Below are 23,724 nucleotides of genomic sequence, written 5' to 3'. Positions count from 1 at the left end.
AACATTAGCCCGTTGAACCTCATTTGGGCTGCCACACAGGCCCAAATGCAGAATTGGCTCCAACAACCCGTAAAGCCAATTTTTCTTCAGATTATGGGGATCCTTGGTCCTAACACCTTTGGACGGTGCTCTGAAAAAACCTCAACTTAAAGTTGCTTCATGATAGACCACCACATTACGCATGCACACGCCCGCTCACCCTTTCAGCTTGTTTGCCTTTTCTCTTGATAAGTTGCATTAATTGTACAATTGCACTAATTGTATGTGAAAGCTACTGAAATCTTTACCACACAAAACTGATTCATGCATGAAATCAATTAAGCAAACAATGCAATTCATGCATTTCAAAAAAAAAAACCATTTTGTAAATGTCATCTTAGATTAATAATCTAAGGACAAGATTTTGCTTCCTCAACAACAACACAAAGACAAGAGCTAAAGAGAAAAAAAAAATGTTCAATAGAACATAACCTACTTCAAACCTCAAAAACCCATCACAAATCCTGCATGTTGTTGACTTTCCATCATATCAAATCCCTCCAAAGTTAGTTACTTATCCCTCACCTTAGCATCACTCAAGTTTCATTATCTGCATGAAACAAAGCTTTCCATCATCTATACATGGAGAAGAAAAGCTTCTTACAGAGAGAGGGCATTTTCTTGCAGCATCCACTCTTGTTTTTTTCTTACACTTGCCTTAGGATTCATTAATGGATCCCTTTAAGATGGGTCCTCTTGGGCGCCATGACTTCAGGCCTGTCAAGCATGACATTGCACCTTACAAGCAAGTCATGGACAAGTGGCCAAGAGACCAAAAAGGTCGTTTGGGGAATGGGAGATTAGAGTTTGAGGATCAAGTTTTTGGCCCTGAATCTTTGGAGTTTGATAGCTTCGGTTGTGGTCCTTACACTGGACTTGCTGATGGTCGTGTTGTTAGATGGATGGGAGAGGCTGTTGGATGGGAAACATTTGCTCTTGTTACTGCAAACTGGTGAGTCCTGGATTAATAATGAAGCTAAATAACACCCAAAACAAAGAGAAAATTTTACTATTTAATCACTGTAGTACGAGAGAACTTATTAATCGGTCTCTCAATTTTAAAAAATACTTTAAAACGTTTTTAAAATTTTTTAAAAATTTACTAATTAGTTATTCGGTTAGTTTTAGCTGTTAAATATTTTATTATTTAGTTCCTATAGTACAAAAAAATTTTATTAGTTCTCTCAAATTTGTAAAAATGATTATTAATTAATCTTTTCGTATTGAAAATATTATAAATTTTATAATATTTAATAGCTAAAATTAATAAAATGAATAATTTATTAGAATTTTTAAAACCTCAGTAACGTTATATATTTTTTAAAACTGAAAAAATAACTAATGAATTTTATTGGGGATCAAATAATAATTTTCTAATTTGCAAATTGATTATGGGAATAATCCACCCACCAAATTATCTTTATTAGGACAAAAACATCAATTAGCCCTGGATATACTAAACTTTTATAAAAATATAATTTTTTAATTTTTAAAATTTATAAAATATAACTATTTAATTCTGAAAAGTCAAGATGTATATAATTCACGTCTAAGTAACGTATTTGCAAGATGAGATGTTAAATATGAACAATGAAATTATTAAAAATGCCAATTGATTTTTTATGTAAAAATCAAAGGCCAGATGATGCATTTAGCCTTATTATCATTAATGAACACTTCAGACATAGACAATTGACAGCATGATACATGCTAATACTTAATGTTGGGATTTGGCTCTGAAAGGTCAGAGAAGCGTTGTGCAAGAGGTGTAGATTCAACCACAGCTAAGCAACGGAAGCATGAGAAGCAATGTGGTCGTCCACTAGGCCTAAGGTTCGACAAAAAGACTGGAAATTTATACATAGCCGATGCTTATTATGGGCTTCTGGTAGTTGGACCAGAAGGAGGAGTTGCTGTTCCTTTGGCAACTCATGCAGCAGGAGACCAAATACTCTTCGCCTATGATCTTGACGACATTCATGAGAATGGCTCCATCTTCTTTACAGACACAAGCAAGAGATATGACAGAGTGTGAGTGGACACAATTGCTGTTGTTAGTTTTTGATTTTCAGAGGGCTGAATCCAATAATTCTTCATCTTTTGCAGGAACCATTTCTTCATTTTGCTTGGAGGAGAAGCTACTAGTAGGCTTCTTGGATATGATCCACAAACCAAAACTACTCATGTTGTGTTGGATGGATTGGCATTTCCAAATGGAGTTCAGCTCTCTAAGGACCAAAGTTCCCTTCTCTTCACTGAGACTACCAATTGTAGGTAAAGAAGAATATGCATGCTGCTAAAAGAAAAAAATATTTTATATAAAACCCTTTTAACCCAAAAAAAAAATGGCCGAGCTTTAGGAAAGGAGAAATTTTACCAATGCAACTGTATGTATAATGATTTTATTATAGCCATTGATTATAGTGGATCGTATGTAGATTCCACCATAATCAATGGTTCATATCTAATCGTTGTATGTAGATTCTACCATAATCAATGGTTCCACCAAAAAAACTGGAAGAGTGGAACTTGTAGCTGACCTGCCAGGTTTTCCAAACAATGTAAGAATGAATGATGAGGCACAATTCTGGATAGCATTAGATTGTTACAGGGCTTCAGCTGAAGGGGTTCTCACACACAATCCATGGATGAGGAGCATCTATTTCCGGATACCGATGCAAATGAGCATATTAGCAAGAGTAATGGGGATGAGAATGTACACTGTTATAACACTGTTTAGTGAGAATGGAGAACTCCTGGAAGTTGTAGAAGATCCAAAAGGTGTAGTGATGAAGCTAGTGAGTGAAGTTAGAGAAGTGAAAGGGAGGCTGTGGATTGGAACTGTGGCTCATAACCATATTGCAATACTCCCTTATCCTTATAATTAATCTCAACTGCAACTTTTTATCGAAAATTCTGTGATATACTAAATGGCTAGATGTGTTCACTAGGAATTTCTGTAACAGTACTGATGATGAAATGCTGGGAGAACTTCTATCTTGGTGGGTTCTCTTTCTTTTTTTCAAAGAAAAAAAAAATCCTTATGATAAATAAAATGTTCCTACTGCACTTCTTATTTATTAAGATTCTTTAGGAATGGCTTAAGCTTTTTTTTTTTTTTTTTTTTAGAGAAGATAGGTTCATTAAACTGGTGTTAAACCCCAAGTTACATATTCTCAAGATAAAAACAAAGAAAAAGCATTTGGGCCTAGAGCAAGACCCAATAAGACAAGGCTGAAGTCCAACAATGAAAACCCTAAACTAAGGGCAGAGATACACTCAAGCATCGCCACCACCAACCCAGCTTCCTTGTGGTCTAGAGTTGCCGTCCCTGGAATCAACCACCGTAGCAAAGAACATAAACACAGAAGAGCAGAACCAGGAAGGAAATGACAACACCAAAGCCAAAGATTAAAAGACTCCAGCTCGATTTGAGTGCCAGAAGCCTAAAACCATGAGAACAACACCCCAAAATCCAGTCCCGTCACATGCAAGATTCACTGTTGAAGACGAAACAGGAGATCCAGTTGGGACAGGACATATATAATATCCGGCTAAATTTCAGTGTCAGAATTCTAACTTTTTAATAGAATCTGAATCGAAATTTAGAATTTCAAAATCAAAAAATAAAATAAACTTTTCTATAAAATAAATTTTAAACATTTTATAATGTGTTAAAAAAAGTGAAAAATAAATCATTAAGATTTCGAATCTTGATGATTTGACTACCGAACATAAGCTACCAAATCAAGTTATTAAAGGCCTCTAACCTGATTCAAGAGAAGTTATTCTTTCTTCTTTCGGGTAGAGGTAAGCCTAAAACTTCTTAATGATTCTTACTTTGAGTTTTCTATAAATCCTAAATTCATGAGTTTTACCTTTATTTTAAAAAATCAAGTTGAATTTTTCAAGTTTTAATTTTTTGGGACCCTTCGAAAATTATTTTATCCTTTTCTTTGAGTTCTTAGTTGCTGTGATTATTGTGTTTCTAAGAGATAAGTTATAATCCTTGCCTCTCTTTTATTGCTTGAGTTAAGAAGGATAAGTGGTTTCAATAGTTTGATGATGTATACAAGATCTTTTAAATATTTTGGGATTAAATTTTTAATTTTTAGATAATGGATGTTTTCTTGTGTTATTAATGCATGATGAAATTTAGGATAGTTTTAAGTGTTTCTTATGTTTTGATTTGTGAATGGTTGCTTGTGAACTGTCTCATGTGGGCTTTGTTCACATTTGGGTGATTGTTGGCTAAGGTAGAATTGGGTTTTGTATTGTAGAAGAATTCAAGTTTGATCGCCGAAGCAAGGTTCGGCCGTCGAATCTGTCTGTGAAGTTTGCCTTTTGGCATCCTAACCTGTCTCAGAAAGTTTAATCTTCGGATCTGTAAAGGAACTTTAAGCTACCGAACCTATGTCCAGTAGTTTTAAAAATTGTAAAAATTATGTTTAGTCTCTCATCTAAGTCTATCTGTATAGGATCGAACTTGAAAGACCATAGAGGCCGACAATGAAACAACTGTTTCAGAGTTAGGCTCGCGTCAGCAAGAAGTTAGTAGAATTAAACTAAACTATTATTTTTAAGAAATCAAGCATTTTAAGCATACTCATGCATCCTGAATGCCATGTATATATGATTAGGTTGTTTTGCATAAGGATTTATGAATATGATGCATTACACGATTAATTGTTGTGGATGGATGTCAGAATAACCCACTAACCCTCGACGATGCTATGATATGATGAATATAGAAAGATTAGAGTTGCTCATCCTACGCTCCTAGCATTATGTAAGAGAAATATCATGGTTGTCCATTCTACGCTCCTGACACTATGGATATGTTATATTATATTTAAAAGGAAGTCTTGAGGAGTACCCGTTGTGGATCGAACACTATTATAATTATGGAGGGTTATAGGTGACAAGTCTATCTTGATGTGAATTATTTGTATTGTTACACATTCATACGATTATATATTTTATTAAACTGTTTTATGATTATGTTTCTGTTCACTAGAATTTTGTACCTTATTCCTTTCTTCTAATCCTAGGTTTGCAGGACCAGAATTAGCTTGGGAGGTCAGCAGTGTTGTATGGTATAATTCTGATATAATAGTATAGTTGTGGATATGTAATACATATTGTGAATTAGAATTGTGCTTCACCCGTATTTTCTTTTATAATCCCTTGTTCATAATCCTATTATGTAAAAATTTTGAAAGTTAAACTATGTTAAAAGTAAACCAAGATATATAATGACGACCATATTGGAGCATTTGATAAGAGTTTTAGTATAGATTTTATGTTTTCAGTTATGTTGTATGCATATGTCAAATTTGGTTCATGAGATGAAAATATTTTTATATATTTTTATGATAATGTTTGAAATTATATCATGTATAACAGAATATATATCAGCCCTGCTATGGGCTCCGGTGACTTTAAGTTGACCTGAACCCTAACGCCAGTAGTGATCTATTTTTCGAATCATTACAGAGACACTGAGATAGGCTTGTATAGATCTAAAAGTCCAAGACAAGAGTCAAACATTGTTTTGGAGCCTTAAAAGGGTAGTGGCAAGAACTTCCTTCACCATCTGATTTCAAGGTCACTGTGATGACTTAAACCCCTAATATTGGCCCCAGAAAAAAATCACTGCTAAACCCACCCTTGTCGATTTACAGCCCACACCATTGCAAGGATTTACAAATCTTTATACCATGAAACCCACCTGCAACAAAAAAACTAGAAAAAAAACACAAACAAATGCAAAACCATCTATCTATAGCTCCCTCCCAGAGGGGGAGAGAAAAACTCACATGAGGAAGGTAGCTTCCTCTGCCCCTTTTAGACAGGGGAAGCCACAAGCTCGACAGAAGAGAAGACTATTCTTCAAAAAACTAAAAGACTTACGAGAGAAAAATTAATTTGCATTTGACTATCATACTTTCCAAAAAGAAAATGCGGGCTAATACAAATATAGCACCTCATTAGTACTCTGAATATTTGTGTATTCCTATGCTATGCATATGAGTTATGAACTTTGCATCAATTAAACTTTATTTTTAAAAGCCTAACACAATTAGATTACTTAAAAGCCTAACACAATTAGATGTAATGATTAAAGTTGTGATTTACTTGGTGACACTAGGTTTAAATTCTCAATTGAAACTTACGGAAAAAAAAATAGTCTTAAACTTTAAAATAGTTACCTAAAATTCAATATCAACGAATAATCAATAACAAATAATGTACAACACATTCGATAATAAACATAAAAAGGTTAGATAATTTCTAAAAATTATTTCATTACACTTCTAATCAAAAAATTATAAAGGTAAGTATTTCAATTTGAAATAGTTCAAAAATAATTCAATTCTAAAATGGTTATGGTTCAGTTCTGATTAAAGTTGGATTCCAATTTAAATTTTATTAAAAATATAATAATATTAATATTTACACATTAAAATACATAGATTTATAAAATTTAAATTAATAATAAATCATTCATTTATGTATAATAAAATAATAATAATAATAATAATTAAATAGCTGGCTGTTAAACAGAAAAAATAAAACTCCATCCAAGCATTTGAATCAATCATTGCAAATTGTTGATCAATATTGTTGACGAATATTCTGTCTAAATACTCAAAACAGAAATAATGGCACGCTTTGCGGCCAAGGCCGTTCACCTTGGAGACCTCCTGATGCAGTTATGAGTACGTACGACCGGACGTGAAAAACGCTCAGTTCACGCCCGGTCCTTCAGATTTTTCTTGAAGGTTATGAGTACGACCGGACCGGACGTGCCGAGGCGCACCAGACACCGTGCGACCTAAAAAATAATGGAAATATTCACCTGCATGACCCCTTTGCTTGGCCACATTTAATGAAAAGTCCACCTACATTCATTCATGATTTAATTTTTCCAAGGCGGTGGCCCAGGCTACTCATTCGCAGATACAGCGTTCATCGCTGCAAATGCTTTTATCTGTGCAAGACTAAGAGATTCAACCATATCTCAAAAATAAAGGATCATTAACATTTACTCAAATTCTCTGAAGGTGACTAACAAAATTGAAATCTCCGCATTTCCACAGCTATACTTCAAAAAGTCATCTTTATTAAAGGGAAGATCATGCAGTCACTGCATGCAGAATTCTACAAGAGAGGTAACAAAATTTCAGTACTTGAGATAAACCCTTACAACGCCCATATTTGATCATTAAACTCCAAAGTTTCAAAAAAGAACCAACTTACCTGAGGAAGAAAGGGGTCCCAGTTGCTCTGTTTCCATTCGATTGGCATTGCAGCTACAACTACGAGCCCCATAACAATGCCAAAGCCCACTTCTCCACTAACAAACAGCACCCAACTCAACACTAAAACCCAATTTTCTAGTTCTTATTAAACCAGTTTATCAGTGGTGGCGGTAATCAATCAGATAAACAAGCATTTGGGGGCTCGAGCAGGGCCAGGAAACTGCAACTTCCAATTCTAACAGATCCCCTCAAAGATTATACAAGATCACAACAAAGAAACTATACCATGTATATATATCATATACCCCAGTCTCTAGCTATATAGAACAGACTAAAATAAATAGAATTCAAATGCATCTAAACAGATTAGGGGAAAAAATCAATAGAATAAAAGGTTTGGAGGGAGAGAGACTGCAGACCTCCTATCTAACAGCATACTGCAATTATGATTTTACACAGAGGAGACCTTTATACAAGAAAGGCTGCACAGTGCATACTTGCCAAAATTCCTTTTCAGTCATTAGTTGCTGGAGGGTTAATATCTGATGCATTATCTTTCTGGTTTGGAGAAGACATCGTTCCCCTCATTTTCAAATCCCCAACTCGTTGCTGCTGCTGTTCTTGCTGTTGCTGCTGTAGCTGATGCAGTTGATGCTGCTGGAATTGCTGTTGCTGTTTCTGAGAATGAATTTGTAGCTGTTGAAACTGCTGTGTGGTCAAAAGAGTATGCATCGCATGATTGTTAGGATAGAATTGCTGGCCCGCTCCAAAAGATGCAAAATTCATCATAGGTCCACCATTTGGCATAGCTTGACCAGTCAATACCTTCAGATGCTGAATTTCTTCTTTCAATGCATCATTTAATGCTACGAGAAAAGCAAAATAACATCATTGTGACATGTAATACAAGCAGAATAAAGTGGAATATTAATGATAGACCAATGTGTAAAAAAGCATGTAACAACCATTTATCTATTTTAAATTCCTAATGATAAAACATATATGTATATAAACCAAACAGCTCTCACATCTTTGCAGTTTAAAATCCATAAAGCCAAGATGAAGAAATTTGCCATGCTAATATGTGCATAATTAATGCATCATAGGAACAAACCATAAAGAGAAAACCACACAAAATGTATGGATTTCTTCCTGCATTCAACAGTTCTAAACAGCTCTTTATGCCTCAAACCAGCTCCCATACCCTTTGATTCCAAGCCAGTGCTTTTTTTTTTTTTTTTTTTTTCAAGCTGTGGCATTTACAATTGCAGTAGAAACTATTGGTACTATCGTCAATATTACCGAGACAAAGTGAGGATTCTAATGCAAGCCCCAGTGAAAGTTTTTTCCTGATTCAAAAAGTTAACCCAACTTCTGGACACAACCTCTGACAAGCACCATGCACCCACAACCTCGACTAATGATTTCTTCACTAGAAAAGCATCAGACCTCTTTAACTAAAATAAGTATAAACCCAACCACAACCATGCCAACCAGACAAATGGGAAAATTATCATTGCCTTCCTAATCTAGAGAAGAAAAACATAAACCATAAGCACACGCCCGCATACATGGTCAGCAGCTGTTTTACCGCACTTACTAATGCTGACTACAGAAGCATACAACTCAATATCACAAGTGGACAAATATACGGACATTTATTGTATCTATTTTAATTATTGAAGATATAATTGATCAAAGGAACTCGACGAGAAATAATAATGAATAATTATCACAACAGAGAGGACTTTCATGCCAGTAGAAATATGAACATCATAGAATAGCAAGTCACATGCAATTAATATTCAAACAGTAATTCATGTATATTGTGGAGCCATAATTAATTTTAAACACCTCATTCATAATCTGGCATCAATAGCACATTTGAGCACTGTGGACAAGAGAGAAACATTTATCCAGCAACATTTTAGCGAACATGATATTTGTTTAAATACATTAGAAAGGGGAAAAACCGAGTGCCATTCCATTTTCAGAAAGAATAGAAGGAAAAATGATATCATGTCTCAAAACCATAACTTCCTACATTTGGTTCATCAATTTTCTTTAATTAAGAGAAAAAGCATAGATAAACAAGATATAAAATAGAAGAGAAGCCATAATTATTATAAACCCCAATAGAAAGACCACTGTCTGAGGGATTTCACCACGAGGTAACTCCAAAATAATATAGGAAAGAATAGAAAAGGAGAAAAGGGGTAAAAAGTAAAACAACAGGAAACATTTTAACTAGATTAAATGCATGACATACACATATAAGAATAAACATTTCCTTTTTCTCTTATCTTCACCAAATTGTTTGAAGCTTGTCAAACTCTTGTTCAAAATCCAAAGAAATATAGCAAAAAATTGAACTGAATTCATATGGCCTCAGTTCTAGTATTCTCTCAAAAAATAAATTAATTAATTAACTAGTAATGGACCAAACCAACTATAATTGGCTTCTTTTACAAACAAATCACTAAAGGTAGAGACTCACCATCTTGCAAGTGGACCTGCTGCTCCATTGTTTGCAACCGCAGTTTGAGTTCACTATTTTCAGCAGTCAGACCATTTGTATCCCTCTAGAAACAAAGAACCAATAAGAAAAAGTCAAATAGATTGTCACTGTAAAGGCAAGATATGTTCCACATAGACGCTTCCCTAATCAAGAAGTGAACAATAAATTGGATACATAGACTAGAACAAATATAATATAATCAAGTAAACACAGATACCACGCGTTACTATGATGCAACTTACCTGTAATAGAGTCAGTTGAGCAGACAATGATGTTGCTTCCGTTTGAAGTGTCTGCACTTTACGTTCAAGTTCAGCTATATATCGCATTTTCCTTTCCTTTGACCTTGCAGCTGATTGTCTATTTGCCCAGATCCTATGATATGAAGAAAAGAACATGAGACAACAATCTAAAACCCATAAAAGTTAGCAATATGCTTTCATCCCTTGTGATGGTTGCAAGGGAATGGTAGTCGGAAATAGGGACTCAAAAAACTAACTGAGAAGAAAACTCTAATTGAACATAAAAAGGGTGAATCCTACAATAGGTCCTTCATAAGTCAGACATGCTGTAACCTATAACAAGCACATTATGATAAATTAGCACGTTATGATAAATTAACACAATTCAGTTCAACACTTTGTAAAACTGTTGTTCTCAGCACGAACAAACTAGAAGAGTCCCAAAAGGCCAAAACCAAAAAAAAACAATGCTTTTGAACATAGAGACATTTTAATTTCCATTCAAACCTTTCCCTCCATACACGATACTTCTACCACTCCCTAAAGTACATGGATGGCGACTCCTTTAGTGCCTTGGTCCATAAAAACAATTTACTTGTTAAAAGGCTTTAACTAAAATTATTAGCACCAAAACAATCTCCACATAACAAACAGACCTTAAAGAAAGACTAAATGTAAATAGAACAAAGAGGTTACACCTTTTTGCACGTTTGGGATCAATAAGAGCAAGTTCAGCAAGCTTTGCAGCAGACATGGCTTTCTTAGTATCAGCTGCAGAAACGTCCTCTGCACCAGATATGAGCATCTCTGGCTTGATAGAGGTTGATCCATCCATTGAATGGCTATGTTGGTGCCTAACTCTAGGCCTTTCACTAGCGCCAGGACTAACATCAGCTGGTATTGCTGGTGCTGGTGCTAACGGTGGAGGAGTTGATGACTCCCCCAATTGAAAAGCTGATGTGGCAGAGGTTGAATTGAACTTATCCATATCAAGGTACATTGAAAATAAATCTTCCTCAGTCTCATCGGAGAAAGAGGGCCCATCTGCACCACCTACTACGCCAAGATCACTATCAAAGCTAATATCATCAGGGAGAGTGAGAATTTCTGAATGAGCACGTCGGTGACCCAATTTCTTAGGTGGGTTATCAGGCATTCGGCTAATGTCATGACTAAAGCGGCTAGAATCAGATCCATGACCGAAATTACTAGGGTCTGAACTAGTAGCTGGAGCCATCGGAGGAAATGCAGCCGATAATGGCTCAGGTTTCACATTAAAAGAACTCCCAGGGGGTGAAAAACTAGAGAAACGACCAGATGGAGGCGGCAAACCACCACTGTGACTTGGGGCTTTATCTTTATCCATCCACAGAAACCTCTAAATCACGCAGAAAACCACAAGAATAAAACGTCTAAAACAAATTTTGCACAGAACAGGTCGTATTATTAGTGCAAACAAAACCCTAGGGCACAGAAATTACAAGCTCTTCAAACAACGAACGCAAGAAAACACAGATAGCTGAGAAAACCCAAAAATGATACTCTGAGATAGCAGATTAACCGCGGACAGATTCCAAAAAAAACAAACCCTAGTGAAAAAGGAGATCAGATTCGCAAATGAGATCGAAACAAATATACCAAATTACAGAAACAGCGAGACAGAGAGAATGCACACAAGCATTTCTCTTACAAACAAACCCTAAAAACAGAAACCCAAAAGATAAAGAGAGACCAAAAGACCAAATTTAGCTTCTTGGGATGCGAGTAACAGAAATATTGCAGGAAAATCTAGCAACTTTTCCTGGAAAATCAGACATGAATTCTGTCCGAAAGCGGTGTTAGATCTTTCTTTCCCTCGAAATTATATAAAATGGGAAACAAAAGCAAGTGAGAAAATGCAGAGAATCCTCAGCTTTTACAGAGAAATCGAATCCAATTCATCAAATCACATGGTCACCCATCATCATCCTCCCTTCTCTATCTATAGAAATATTTATATGTATATTTCTTGAGAGGGAAGAAGGAAGCTGCTTGATACAGGTGTGTGCCCATGATGAGTTCTTTTTCTTATTTTATTACCCATAACTAAATGGTTTTTATTGTCTGCTTCCCTCAGTTTCTGTACTTGTATTTTCTAGACTAAAATGTTCTCTGGTACTTACGTGTCTGTGTACAATACGTGAAAAGAGAGGAGTTTAGATAAGTGTGGTAGAGGTTAGTGTACGGGAGAAAATGGCGGGTTACGTGCTGGTTTGGAGTTTGGTCAGTGAGAGAAAATGGAGGTCAAGGCAGGGAGTTATTATGTGTGGCTCACGTGTAGGATTAGGTAACGAAGGACTGAGATTTTATTGTTTGATTTGACTTTTTTGAATTGCTGTGTTTGGAAATTCTTTCATGAAAAGGAAAATGAAAGAATTTTTTAATTTTTAGAGGAAACTATAAAAAAAAAAAAAATTACTTTCAAATTTTTTAAATTACAAACTGATTTTTTTTTTCAATTAAACCACATATTAATATTGAAATATAAATAAAATCGTAAAAAGAATATAATTTTTTTGTAATTATTTTTAATTTTTGTTTGAATGGAGAAAAAAATAAACACAGTAATGAAGTAACGCCTTTCAGGTTTTTCATAAGATATGCAATAAAAAGAAAATAATTATATTTTTATAAATTTATCAATAAATGTAAGGAAGTAATTAATGGAAAGTATTTTAGAAGATATACAATAAAAATGTTTTTCGCATGATATCAACAATAAATGATCATTCATGGAAAGTATATCTACCCTTAGAATAACATATTTGCTTTTCTTTTTTAGTAAAAATATGTAAGGAAGTACGAGTCAGGTGAGTAGTTGGTTTATTCAATTTAAAATTGAATTGAATTAAATTAATTTTTATTAGAAATTGAATCGAACGAACCGATTTGATTCGATTTTTTATTAATTTAAATTTTTAATAATTTTTTTATTTTTTAAATTTTATTTTTAATATTTAAAAATTTAATTAAAATATTTTAATCTTAATATATAGTTTATATACTATATATTATTGAAAATAATATATTATTATTACTAATCGGTTCGATTTAATTTTTAAAATTTTTTTCTGATAAAAATTGAACTAAACAGAAATTTTTAAATTAAAAATTGAATTAAATCAAAATTTTAAATTAATTATATTCTATCGATTTTTTTAATTTGAACTGAAAAACCGAATAATGCTCACCCCTAATATCAATGACGATGAAATATTATTTATCTAAAATTGTAAATTTTTTAATAATAATAATTTTTTTATTTATTAACTTATTAACGTATGTTTGGATTTTAAAGATAATTTAGTAATATGGGTAGATATTATTATTATTATTGTATAGGAATAGAAATTATTTTATCAAAATAAAAGAATAATTTAATATGCTTCTATAAATTGTAAAAATGCACTAATAATATTTAAATTAAAGATAAATTTAATATGTTTTAAATCGATCCAAACTTATCCTATTTAACATTTTTTACTGTTTTCTTTCAATATTTAAAACTTTTAAATGAATTTTTTTTAAATAAAAATTAAAAATTAAAGGAGTAAAATCTGAGATTTCTTAAATTTTACTCAGATATACTTATCACCGAATTAAAATTGTAAATACAAATAAAATTATTTATAAGTTTTATAAATTTTAAATATTAATGCGAATTTAGTGTCTAATAAAATTGAACAGAAAAAAAAATCGTACAATGGATTTCAATTAATTTGAAATTACAACTTTGGCGCTACTTGTTTTTTAAAAATATTTTAAAGATAATTGTTTTTTATTTTGAATAACTTTTTTTTATATATATTTTACTTATAATCTTAGTAAGAAAACAGTAAATACTATTTTTTAACTTTTTGGATGATACAAAAAATGTTAAAGTATATTTATTTCTAGAAAATAGTTTATGCTTTTGATTCCATTTATTAAGAAAATTATATTTTTTATTTTTTATAAAAAATAAACGAAAACATGAAATACGTGTTTGCTTCTCAATATATAAAAATTTGATTGTTAATAAAAAATCATAATTATCAATAATCATTCAAAATAAGTTATAAACTACTACCATAAGATAGAGTCACATGATAAAGGTATGTGGAACTGATATGCTCTCTTTTATAGAAAAAAAGTACAATATTACCATAAAATAGAGTCACATGATAAAAGTCTGTGAAACTGATACGCTCCCATTCATAGAAAAAAAAATTCGAATATTGCAATTCTCGATTTTTCATTAAAATTCACTCTCTTTTCAGCAGAATGAAATTTCACAAAAAGTTATCGTTAATGAACATAACCAAGTATATCCTCAATTACACCTATAATCACGGGATATATTATCCACTAGTCGGTGCTAGTTGAATTTCCAGAAAATTTAATAACCAACTCCATCTTTTTACAGTATAAAAATCAATGTACACAGAGATCAAGTTACGCATTCTTACACAACTATTCTTAAGTTCTAAGCAATTCATTACACTCACTCTTTTTTTCAGTTTACTGACTTGAGCGTTGGAGTGGCTGTTTTAGGCTCCAACCACCTCATATTCTCTTTTTTGCATATTGACTAATCACAGCACAATTTCGTTTTAGCCACATAATTTGCTTATATTTTCGGGATCTTCTATTGAATTCTCTTTGTTTATTTGGATTAAAATTGGTCTCTTATTCACTTAAATCTTTTCCTTCTTCATCTTTCTAAATGACTGACAATTCACGAGCGGCTGCTTAAACTGCTACCAATACGGGGGCTATCATTTCCTTTACTCTTGACAATGAACAAAACACATCCTCAATAGTCAATGTGGTAGATCTGAACAATTTAAATAACGAGCAAATACTCCATTACCTTAAAAGGCTGCATGCCACTCTCGAGCAGTATAAGGATCGAGAGGATGCCTAATTTATGGCTGCCAAGATAAGGGAGGAGGCCTCCATTGATACCCTGAGGACACAGACAGAAGCGATCCAGACGTAGTCCAAAGAGAAAGCTAAGCTAGAGGAAGAGGAGTCGTTGAACGAAGCCTCGAAGGACATCAACTGAAAGCTGATATGAGCTATGGAAAGGTACCAGAAGGAGCAAGAAGAGGACTATGGCTTAGATGATGCCTCGCCCTTATTAGAAGAGATCCTAGCATAGACTTTTCCTGCCAAATTCAAACTCCCAAGTTTGGAAAAATATGATGGAACAGTAGATCCCAAGGGTCATCTAGTGATCTTTAGAACAACTACCTCATATTCTCTTTTTTGCATATTGACTAATCACAGCACAATTTCGTTTCAGCCACATAATTTGCTTATATTTTCGGGATCTTCTATTGAATTCTCTCTGTTTATTTGGATTAAAATTGGTCTCTTATTCACTTAAATCTTTTCCTTCTTCATCTTTCTAAATGACTGACAATTCACAAGCGGCTGCTTAGACTGCTACCAATACGGGGGCTATCATTTCCTTTACTCTTGACAATGAACAAAACACATCCTCAATGGTCAATGTGGCAGATCTGAACAATTTAAATAACGAGAAAATACTCCATTACCTTAAAAGGCTGCAGGCCACTCTCGAGCAGTATAAGGATCGAGAGGATGCCTAATTTATGGCTCCCAAGATAAGGGAGGAGGCCTCCATTGATACCCTGAGGACACGGACAGAAGCGATCCAGACGTAGTCCAAAGAGAAGGCTAAGCTAGAGGAAGAGGAGTCGTTGAACGAAGCCTCGAAGGACATCAACTGAAAGCTGATATGAGCTATGGAAAGGTACCAGAAGGAGCAAGAAGAGGACTATGGCTTAGATGATGCCTCGCCCTTATTAGAAGAGATCCTAGCATAGACTTTTCCTGCCAAATTCAAACTCCCAAGTTTGGAAAAATATGATGGAACAGCAGATCCCAAGAGTCATCTAGCGATCTTTAGAACAACAATGTAATTTCAAGATGTTAACAATTTTGTGTTGTGACGATGTTTCCATCCACACTCACAGGTTTGACTTAGAAATGGTACCAACATCTAAGCCCATATTCAATTCAAAGCTTTACAAAATTTGCTATGTTGTTTTCTAAGTTTATTACTTGCATACCTCCTAAAAGGCTCCTCTCTGACTTGCGAAAGATCCGCCAAGGAGAGAACGAGTTTTTAAGGAGTGTTATCTCATGTTTCAATGCTGAAGCAATACAGGTGAAAGAATTAAATTATAAAATAGCGTGTGAAGCATTGAAAAAAGGAACGTGCAATATCAAATTCATGGATTATGTAATCAAGAATCCAGCTGCTACTTATCAACAGCTAATGGACAAAGCCCAGAAATATATAAGACTAGATAATAAAGTCCAAGTATTGAGAGAAGACAAGAGGACAAGTCAAAATCAAAATCAAAAGCTGGAGGCACGAGGGTATGAAGGAGACTGCATAAATTATCCAGCATCCAAAGGAAGGGACGATCAAAGTAAGTATAAGAATTACACTCCATTGAATGACTCACAGATACATATTTTAATATGGATTAGAAAAAAATGATAAAGAAGTAAGATGACCTCCCAAGCTCAACCCTGAGAAAGCTGAAAGTCCAAATAGGATCAAGTACTATCGTTTCCATAAAGACCACGGACATACAATGGAGGGTGCCGGTAGCTGAAAGACAAAATTGAGACATTAACAAAGGATGGAACACTTTGAAAGTTTACTAGGAAGAATAGAGAAGAGAGGAGACTCGAACCCAAGGTAAAAACTCCTGAAACCACCCGTGATAATGAACATGTAGGGGTTATACATGTGATTATAGGAGGACCTAGTGATGGCAAGAAAAAGAACAAACGCTTTATAGAAGATGTACTGTTAGCTGAGCAAGAACTATGGGCTAAACAGGAAGTAAGGTTTGGGCCTGCAGACAAGGCGATAGGTTTTTTTCAAAATGACTCGCTGGTCATCAGCATCTGATTGAATAAGTATAAGGTGAGGCAAGTCTTGGTTGATACAAGTAGTTCCATTAATATCCTCACCTTGGATGTCTTTAATAAGTTAGGATTAGAAAAAAATAGCCTTGTTAAAGTGTCCTACCCGTTAGTGGGATTAGGAGATAAGACCGTGGTAGCACTGAGAACCATCAACCTCCCTTTTTGTGCTGGGTGATGAGAAGTACAAGTGGGAGTTGTATGCGGAGTTTGCGATGGTAGACATCCCGCTTGCATACAATATGATACTCGATCACCCAATCTTAAACTGTCACAATATAGTTATTAATATGGGTGCTATGTGTCTTAAGTTACCAGGTCTAGGAGGATTAGCCATTGTTCGAGGCAAGCAAAAGTCAGCTCAAGAATGCTACAGGCACTATACAAAAAGCCTCGAAAAAGTAACCATACCCATCGACCTGTTGAAAAAACCAGACTCTCACATAAAATCAAAACTAGCAAACCCAATAAAAGAGGTCCAGTTAGGTATATATAAAAAGGTACGATTTGAAACTGCATTAAATGGTGAAATAAAGAATCAATTAATAGAATTACTAAAACACAGAGTGAACACTTTTTCTTAGTCTCTAGAAGATATAACAGGTGTGGACCCGACTCTTATTACCCATAAGCTGTCTATCAACGAGACAATAAAATCGATACAACAGAAGAAAAAGAAAATTTGCACCAAAAAGGCAGTAGGTGATTAAGGAGGAGATTAATAATTTATTAAGAGGAGGATTAATAAAAGAGATCTAGTATCCTACATAGCTCGCCAATGCAGTACTAGTTAAGAAGGCAAACGGGAAGTCGAGGATATGCGTGGACTTTACTGACTTGAGCAAAGCATGTCTAAACAATCATTATCCACTCCCATCTATTGACAAATTAGCAGACTCTACCTCGAGACATACAGTGGTTTCCTTTCTGGATGTTATTTTAGGCTACCACCAAATCATGATGGACATCGAAAATGCAGAAAATATTGTGTTTATCACCGCTGCAGGAGTCTTCTGTTACAAGGTGATATCGTTTGGGCTGAAGAACATAGGGGCGACTTATTAAAGGCTAGTGTCGGGCATCTTTAAAGACATGATGGGGTCAACGGTCGAGATGTATATGGATGATATGGTGGTAAAGAGCCGATCTTTAGAAGGTCATCTAGAAGATATCTAAAAAGTTTTTGATGTACTGGATAAGCAGGTATAAAACTTAAACCTGAAAAATGCACCTTCAGAATAAAAGCTGAAAAGTTTTAGGGTACATAGTCTTAGAGAGAGGCATAGAGAAAAACCCAGAAAAAAAAAGTTAATGCCATCCAAAATATGGAGGCACCTAAAACCATAAATGATTTATTGAAGTTGAATGAACGTAGGGGTAAGCATTCGGTCGGTTCGGTTTTGAACCGAAACGAACCAAATAAACTGAAAACCAAAATTTTAGTATTTATAAAAACCAAACCAAACTGATTTTGGTCAGAAATTAAATCGAACCGAACCGGTCTGATTCAATTCGATTTGATCGGTTTTGATTTTTAATAATTTTTTTATTTTTTACACTTTATTTTTAGTATTTTAAATTTTAATTAAAATATTTTAATTTTAATATGATTTAATTTCTCTATATTATTGAAAATAACATATTATTATCACTAATCGGTTCGATTTTTTTGATTTTTTCTGATCAAAATCGAACCGAACCGAAATAACCGAAATTTCTAAAATTAAAAATCGAATCGAACAGAATTGAATAAAAAACCGAACTAAATTTTTAAATTAATTTAGTTCAGTCAATTTTTTCGGTTTGAACCGAATACTGCTCACCGCTAAATGAACGGGTCATTGCTCTTGGCCGGTTTATATCTTATTTGGCCAGGAGGTGTCTACCATTTTTTATATCCTTAAAAGGCAAAAATAAATTTGTTTGGATGGAAGAGTGTGTAGAGGCGTTTGAAAATTTAAAAACTTTTTTATCATCTTTCCCTTTGTTAAGCTCGCTCGTCGAAAGAGTCTATTACGCAAGCCAAGTCTTGCAAGGGGCAAGGTAGAACTATCCCTCTATTGAGAAATTGGCATTTGTAGTCCTGATATTTGTTACAAAGTTACGTCCCTATTTTGAGTCACACACCATAAAAATCAGAACATATTATCCTTTATGAAAGATACTACATAGGCCGAAGCTATCAGGGCGGTTGTCTACCTGGGCAGTAATATTATCAGCCTTTGATATCAAGTATACCCCAAGAAAAACAATGAAAGCCCAGGCAGTAGACAACTTTATTGTAGAGATGACTCTGCCATTAGAAACTTAAAAAACGCTTGAATCGCCTATTGAGGACTAGAAGGTCTAGGCAGATGGTGCTTGCAGAGCTGGGGCTTTTAGAATTGGAATACTCCTGCAGAGTCAAACTAGGATAAAACTACGTTATGCAGAAAAAATCGCCCTCAACACTACCAACAACATATCTGAGTACGAAGCTGTGATTATGGCACTAAAAATCATCGCGAAAATAGATATATAAAAATCTATTATTTTTAGTGACTCATAGTTGATTGTTAATTAGTGTCAGGAACAGTTTAAAATCTGAGAATCAAATCTTGTCAAATACGAAGAGAAGGTTCGCTCCTTAATGATGAGGATCAAAGACATGTAAGGTAATTGCGAGCTTCACTAGGTGGCTAGAGGTGACAATGAAGGAGCCTCTGGCCAAAATGGCAATGGCAGGTGAATAACACTTGAACCAGCCATTTCAATTCGAAGAGCTACACACTCCTACAATCGACGAGGAAGAGTCTTTTCCCATAGAGGAAGGAGAACCATGGATGATACTAGTATAAAATTTTCTAACAAAGGATGAACTGCCGGCCAATGAATTATCAGCTAAACAGGTAATAAGAAAGTCCTCTAAATATACACTAATGAACGATTGGTTGTATAGGAGATCTTCAACTCAACCATGGTTACGGTGCATAATCGAAGATGAGGGCTGGAAAATCCTTAAAGAAATCCATAAAGGTGATTGTGGAAGTCATGAAGGGGCTCGGACGATCTCCTGGAAAGCATTCAGATAAGGATGCTACTGGCCAATGATAATGCAAGATGTAAAAGAACTTGTCCAGAGGTGCCATCAATGTCAAGTACATGCAAGCATTCCAAGGACTCCTGGAGAGATGCAAGCAGCGATTAGAAACCTCTGGCCTTTCTTTCAGTGGGAGTTAAACATCCTTGGCCCTTTCTCAAAAGCAACTGGGTCACGAAAATTTATAATAGTAGTAGATCATTTCAGCAAATGGGCTAGGCTTGAGGCCTTTCAGTCCATTATCAGCCAATAGGCGATTTCCTTCATTAGCAAGAACATCTTCAATCATTGACAATAGGACTCAGTTTACAAGTTCTAAGTTTAAAGATTTATGCAGAACATGGGAGATTGACTTAAAATTCAGTCCAATCTATCACCTATAAACCAATGGAATGACCGAGGTTATAAACAAGACTATTCTACAAGAGCTAAAGAAAAGACTCGATAAAGCCAAAGGCAACTGGCCTGGCAAATTGCCCCATATAATATGGGCATAGAGAACGACCTCGAGAATAGCCACAGGGGAAATCCCTTTCTCTCTTATATATGGGGCTGAAGCAGTATTCCCCATGGAAATCCAAGTAAGCAGTTTCAGAACACAACACCCTAAAATTGCATGAAGCCCTAAAGAAATGCAATTCAACCTGGATCAAGCCAATTTTTTACGAAAACAAGCTGCAATCAGAACGGGGTTTATATAAACAAGAGTCCAAAATATTCAACGACAGTGTTAAGTCACGTCCCTTTAATGTAGGAGATTTATTCCTTAAAATAGCTGATGTAACAAGTGGTAGTGCCGAGTCTGGTAAGTTGGGCGAAAACTAGAAAGGACTATTTAGGGTCTCGAAGCTTATTCGCCCAAGATCTTATAAGTTGGCCAAATTAGATGACCGAGTCATTCTCATTCCTGAAATATTTTTAATCTAAGGAAATTTTATCAATAATAGTTAACGAGATATTTTTTTATATATTGTGTTATTCAGTTACGAGGAACAGTGGGTTGCCTTCTCCAAAAGTAAAAGATCGTTCATTATCGTCTTTTTGCAAAAAAAAAAGCCACAAGACAGGTATTTGGCAGGCTCACGACCAGGGTTAGTCCCAATTTTTACAAATTTCTAAGGTATTTTTGTGTCCAAACCACAAAACGGATATCTGCTAGGCTCAAGATCGGGTGTTAGTCCCATTTTTATAAATTTCTAAGGCATTTATGCCTAGGCTACAAGGCGAGTATCTGCTAGGTTAATGACCAAGTGTTAGTACCCATTTTTTATAAATAATTTTTTCAAGTTATGTATTTTCAAGCCACAATACGAGTATCCACTAGGCTCACGATCGAGTGTTAGTCCCATTTTTATATAAATTTCTAAGGCATTTTATGTCCATGCTACAATGCAGGTCTCAGCCAGGCTAATGACCGGATGTTAGTACCCATTGTTATAAATAATTTTTTTTAGTTATTTATTTCACAACCACGGAGCGGGAATCTGCTAAGCCGATGTCTGGGTGTTAGGTCTTGTTAATAAATATGTTTAAGTCATTTTATGGCAAAAGATAGAGGCTACCAGTTATTTGGTTGGCTGTTAGCCCCACGTGGCAATTTTTTATAAATTATGTAAGTCTTATTTAATGATGGTTGGATGAGGGTTATGATCAAGTACAAAGCATATAAATACTTAGTAAAAATAATGATAAGATACGAAAGAAAATATTTTCATTATATGAAAAAAGATTACATGGGAGGAGGTATATCTTCAGTTTCCTCCTCCCAAGTCTTTGTTACATTTACATTTTCTACGTCAATTATATTTTCTGCAGAGACTCGGTCGTTGTCTTCAATCCTCTCCTCCTCTTGCTCATCCTCTCCCTCCTCCTCTAGGAAGATGTCATCAATCCAAGCAAAGTCCCTAGTAGAAAAACGCTTTATCAGCTCTTTCTTGACTGAGTCTTGGCTCTCAACGAACATCTCCCCTCCTCGGGCCACTGTCTCTTAAAGTTCAACCTCTAGCTTGGCAATCCCGGTGGAGGCAGTCCAGTTCTCCTCAACTTGAGACTACAGCTCCTAGACTTAGAACTGAAGCATGGCTACTTGATCCTCTGCCCTTTTTGCCTAATTCTCGAGGTTTGACTTTGAAGTGTTTGCCTGGTCTAGGTCCTTCTGGAGCTTGTCCATGGACTCCAATGTCTCTTTCATTGTACCCTCCACTTCATCAACTTGAGCCTTCTGCCTTGAGCATTCCTCTTACAAGAGACTTTTGTCTATCTCCTGAGTCCTGAACTCTTGCCTTAGAGTCTTGTTATGCTTCTTGGCCATGTATGTGCAAAGAATACTCTCCATGGCGGAGTGTATCACATTGTCGAAGAGGTTGTCCACTCGACCTCATTCAAGTGATGACGGTCCCCAAGCCTCAAAGTATTCTTGGCTATGAGGACTGACAGGCGGTGTAATACCCGGCTAGACTCCGGTATCGGGATTCCTACCGTTCGGAGGAATCTCGATTGTCGGAGACCTCTAGAAGGGTAAAACTATGATTTTATGAAATGTTTTAATGTATTTCATGTTTTTAAGTAAGAATTAAATGAGTTTTTGCATGAACAATCTTTGGAGGAAAACCCAGGTTCGGCCGCCGAACTTTGAGGTTCGGCCGCCGAACATGCATGCTTTCGGAGGGACTTTAGGCGCCCGAAAGTTTTGAGTGAGGGAAATGCAGGTTCGGCCGCCGAACTCCAAGTTCGGCCGCTGAACCTTGCATGCATGCGGAGGCACCTTCGGCCCCCGAACGTGGCCTGGCCAGCCACCTATAAAAGGGGCACTTAGCCGAAATGGGAGAGTTTTCTCCCATTTTCGACCTCAGCGAGCTTCCGACCTCCCTCTCCCAAATCTTGTGTTTTTCCTTCAATCCCCACCATTTTCTTTGGGTTTTAAGGTTCCACAAAAGTTTTTGAGTGTTTTTAAGCAAGTTTGGAGCTTGGAAGTCTTGGAGCTAAATCCCTCCATTTTCCGAGCTAGGGTCGTTCTTCCTCTAGATCTTCAAGAGGTAAGCTTCGATCTATGCTTCTTTTATGTTTTATGAAGGTTTTATGCAAGTTGATGGGGTAGAATGCATGTTTAGGCTTGTTGTTAGGTTTATGGGTTTATGTGGTGATTTGAACAATGTATGTTGGAAATGTGTTGTTTGAAGTGTTGTAGTTGGGGTATATTATAGTTTGAGACCCCTAGGTGTGATGTATGATGTGTATGCATGTGTAGAAACAAGTTTATGCATGTTTTGAGGCGTTTTGGAGGCTGTGGACACAAGGGAGCCAAGTTTCTGCCCTTCGGCAGAAACTCAGGTTCGGCCGCCGAAGTGACTTTCGGCCGCCGAACCCCCTTGTGGAGGCAGTTTCGGCTGCCGAAGCCTGCCCCCGAAACTCAAGTTTCGTATCTGTCTGGGAGGTTCGGCCGCCGAAAGTGCCGCCGAACCTGCATGACTTTCGGCTGCAGAGGGACTTTCGGCCGCCGAACCTGCCGCCGAAAGTGCCCTGTTCAGCCATTTCTTGCATGTTTTCATGTGATGTTTTCAGGATGTTTTAGGGGGTTTTTGGGGAATATTT

The 23,724-nt window shown here is 35.5% G+C and overlaps 1 protein-coding gene and 1 pseudogene across 1 annotated transcript; one reads left to right on the top strand and one right to left on the bottom strand.

Annotated features, from left to right (window-relative positions):
* The first annotated feature begins 519 nt into the window (after positions 1-519).
* LOC110613666 lies at positions 520-3,011 on the top strand (annotated as a pseudogene).
* Positions 3,012-7,133: 4,122 nt separating this feature from the next.
* Positions 7,134-12,118, bottom strand: LOC110613607 (probable transcription factor PosF21). The gene is made up of 4 exons (XM_021754829.2): positions 10,763-12,118; positions 10,065-10,197; positions 9,802-9,886; positions 7,134-8,170 (listed from the first exon to the last, which is right to left on the bottom strand). Exons 1-4 carry the CDS (start codon positions 11,428-11,430, stop codon positions 7,818-7,820), a joined length of 1,239 nt encoding a protein of 412 aa, XP_021610521.1. The 5' UTR covers positions 11,431-12,118; the 3' UTR covers positions 7,134-7,817.
* Positions 12,119-23,724: the final 11,606 nt, after the last annotated feature.

This window comes from Manihot esculenta, chromosome 4 (genome assembly GCF_001659605.2).
Source record: "Manihot esculenta cultivar AM560-2 chromosome 4, M.esculenta_v8, whole genome shotgun sequence".
In the NCBI taxonomy this organism is placed as follows: domain Eukaryota; kingdom Viridiplantae; phylum Streptophyta; class Magnoliopsida; order Malpighiales; family Euphorbiaceae; genus Manihot; species Manihot esculenta.
Note: the sequence above shows the minus strand (reverse complement) of the source record. Positions and strands in the feature narration are given on the sequence as shown.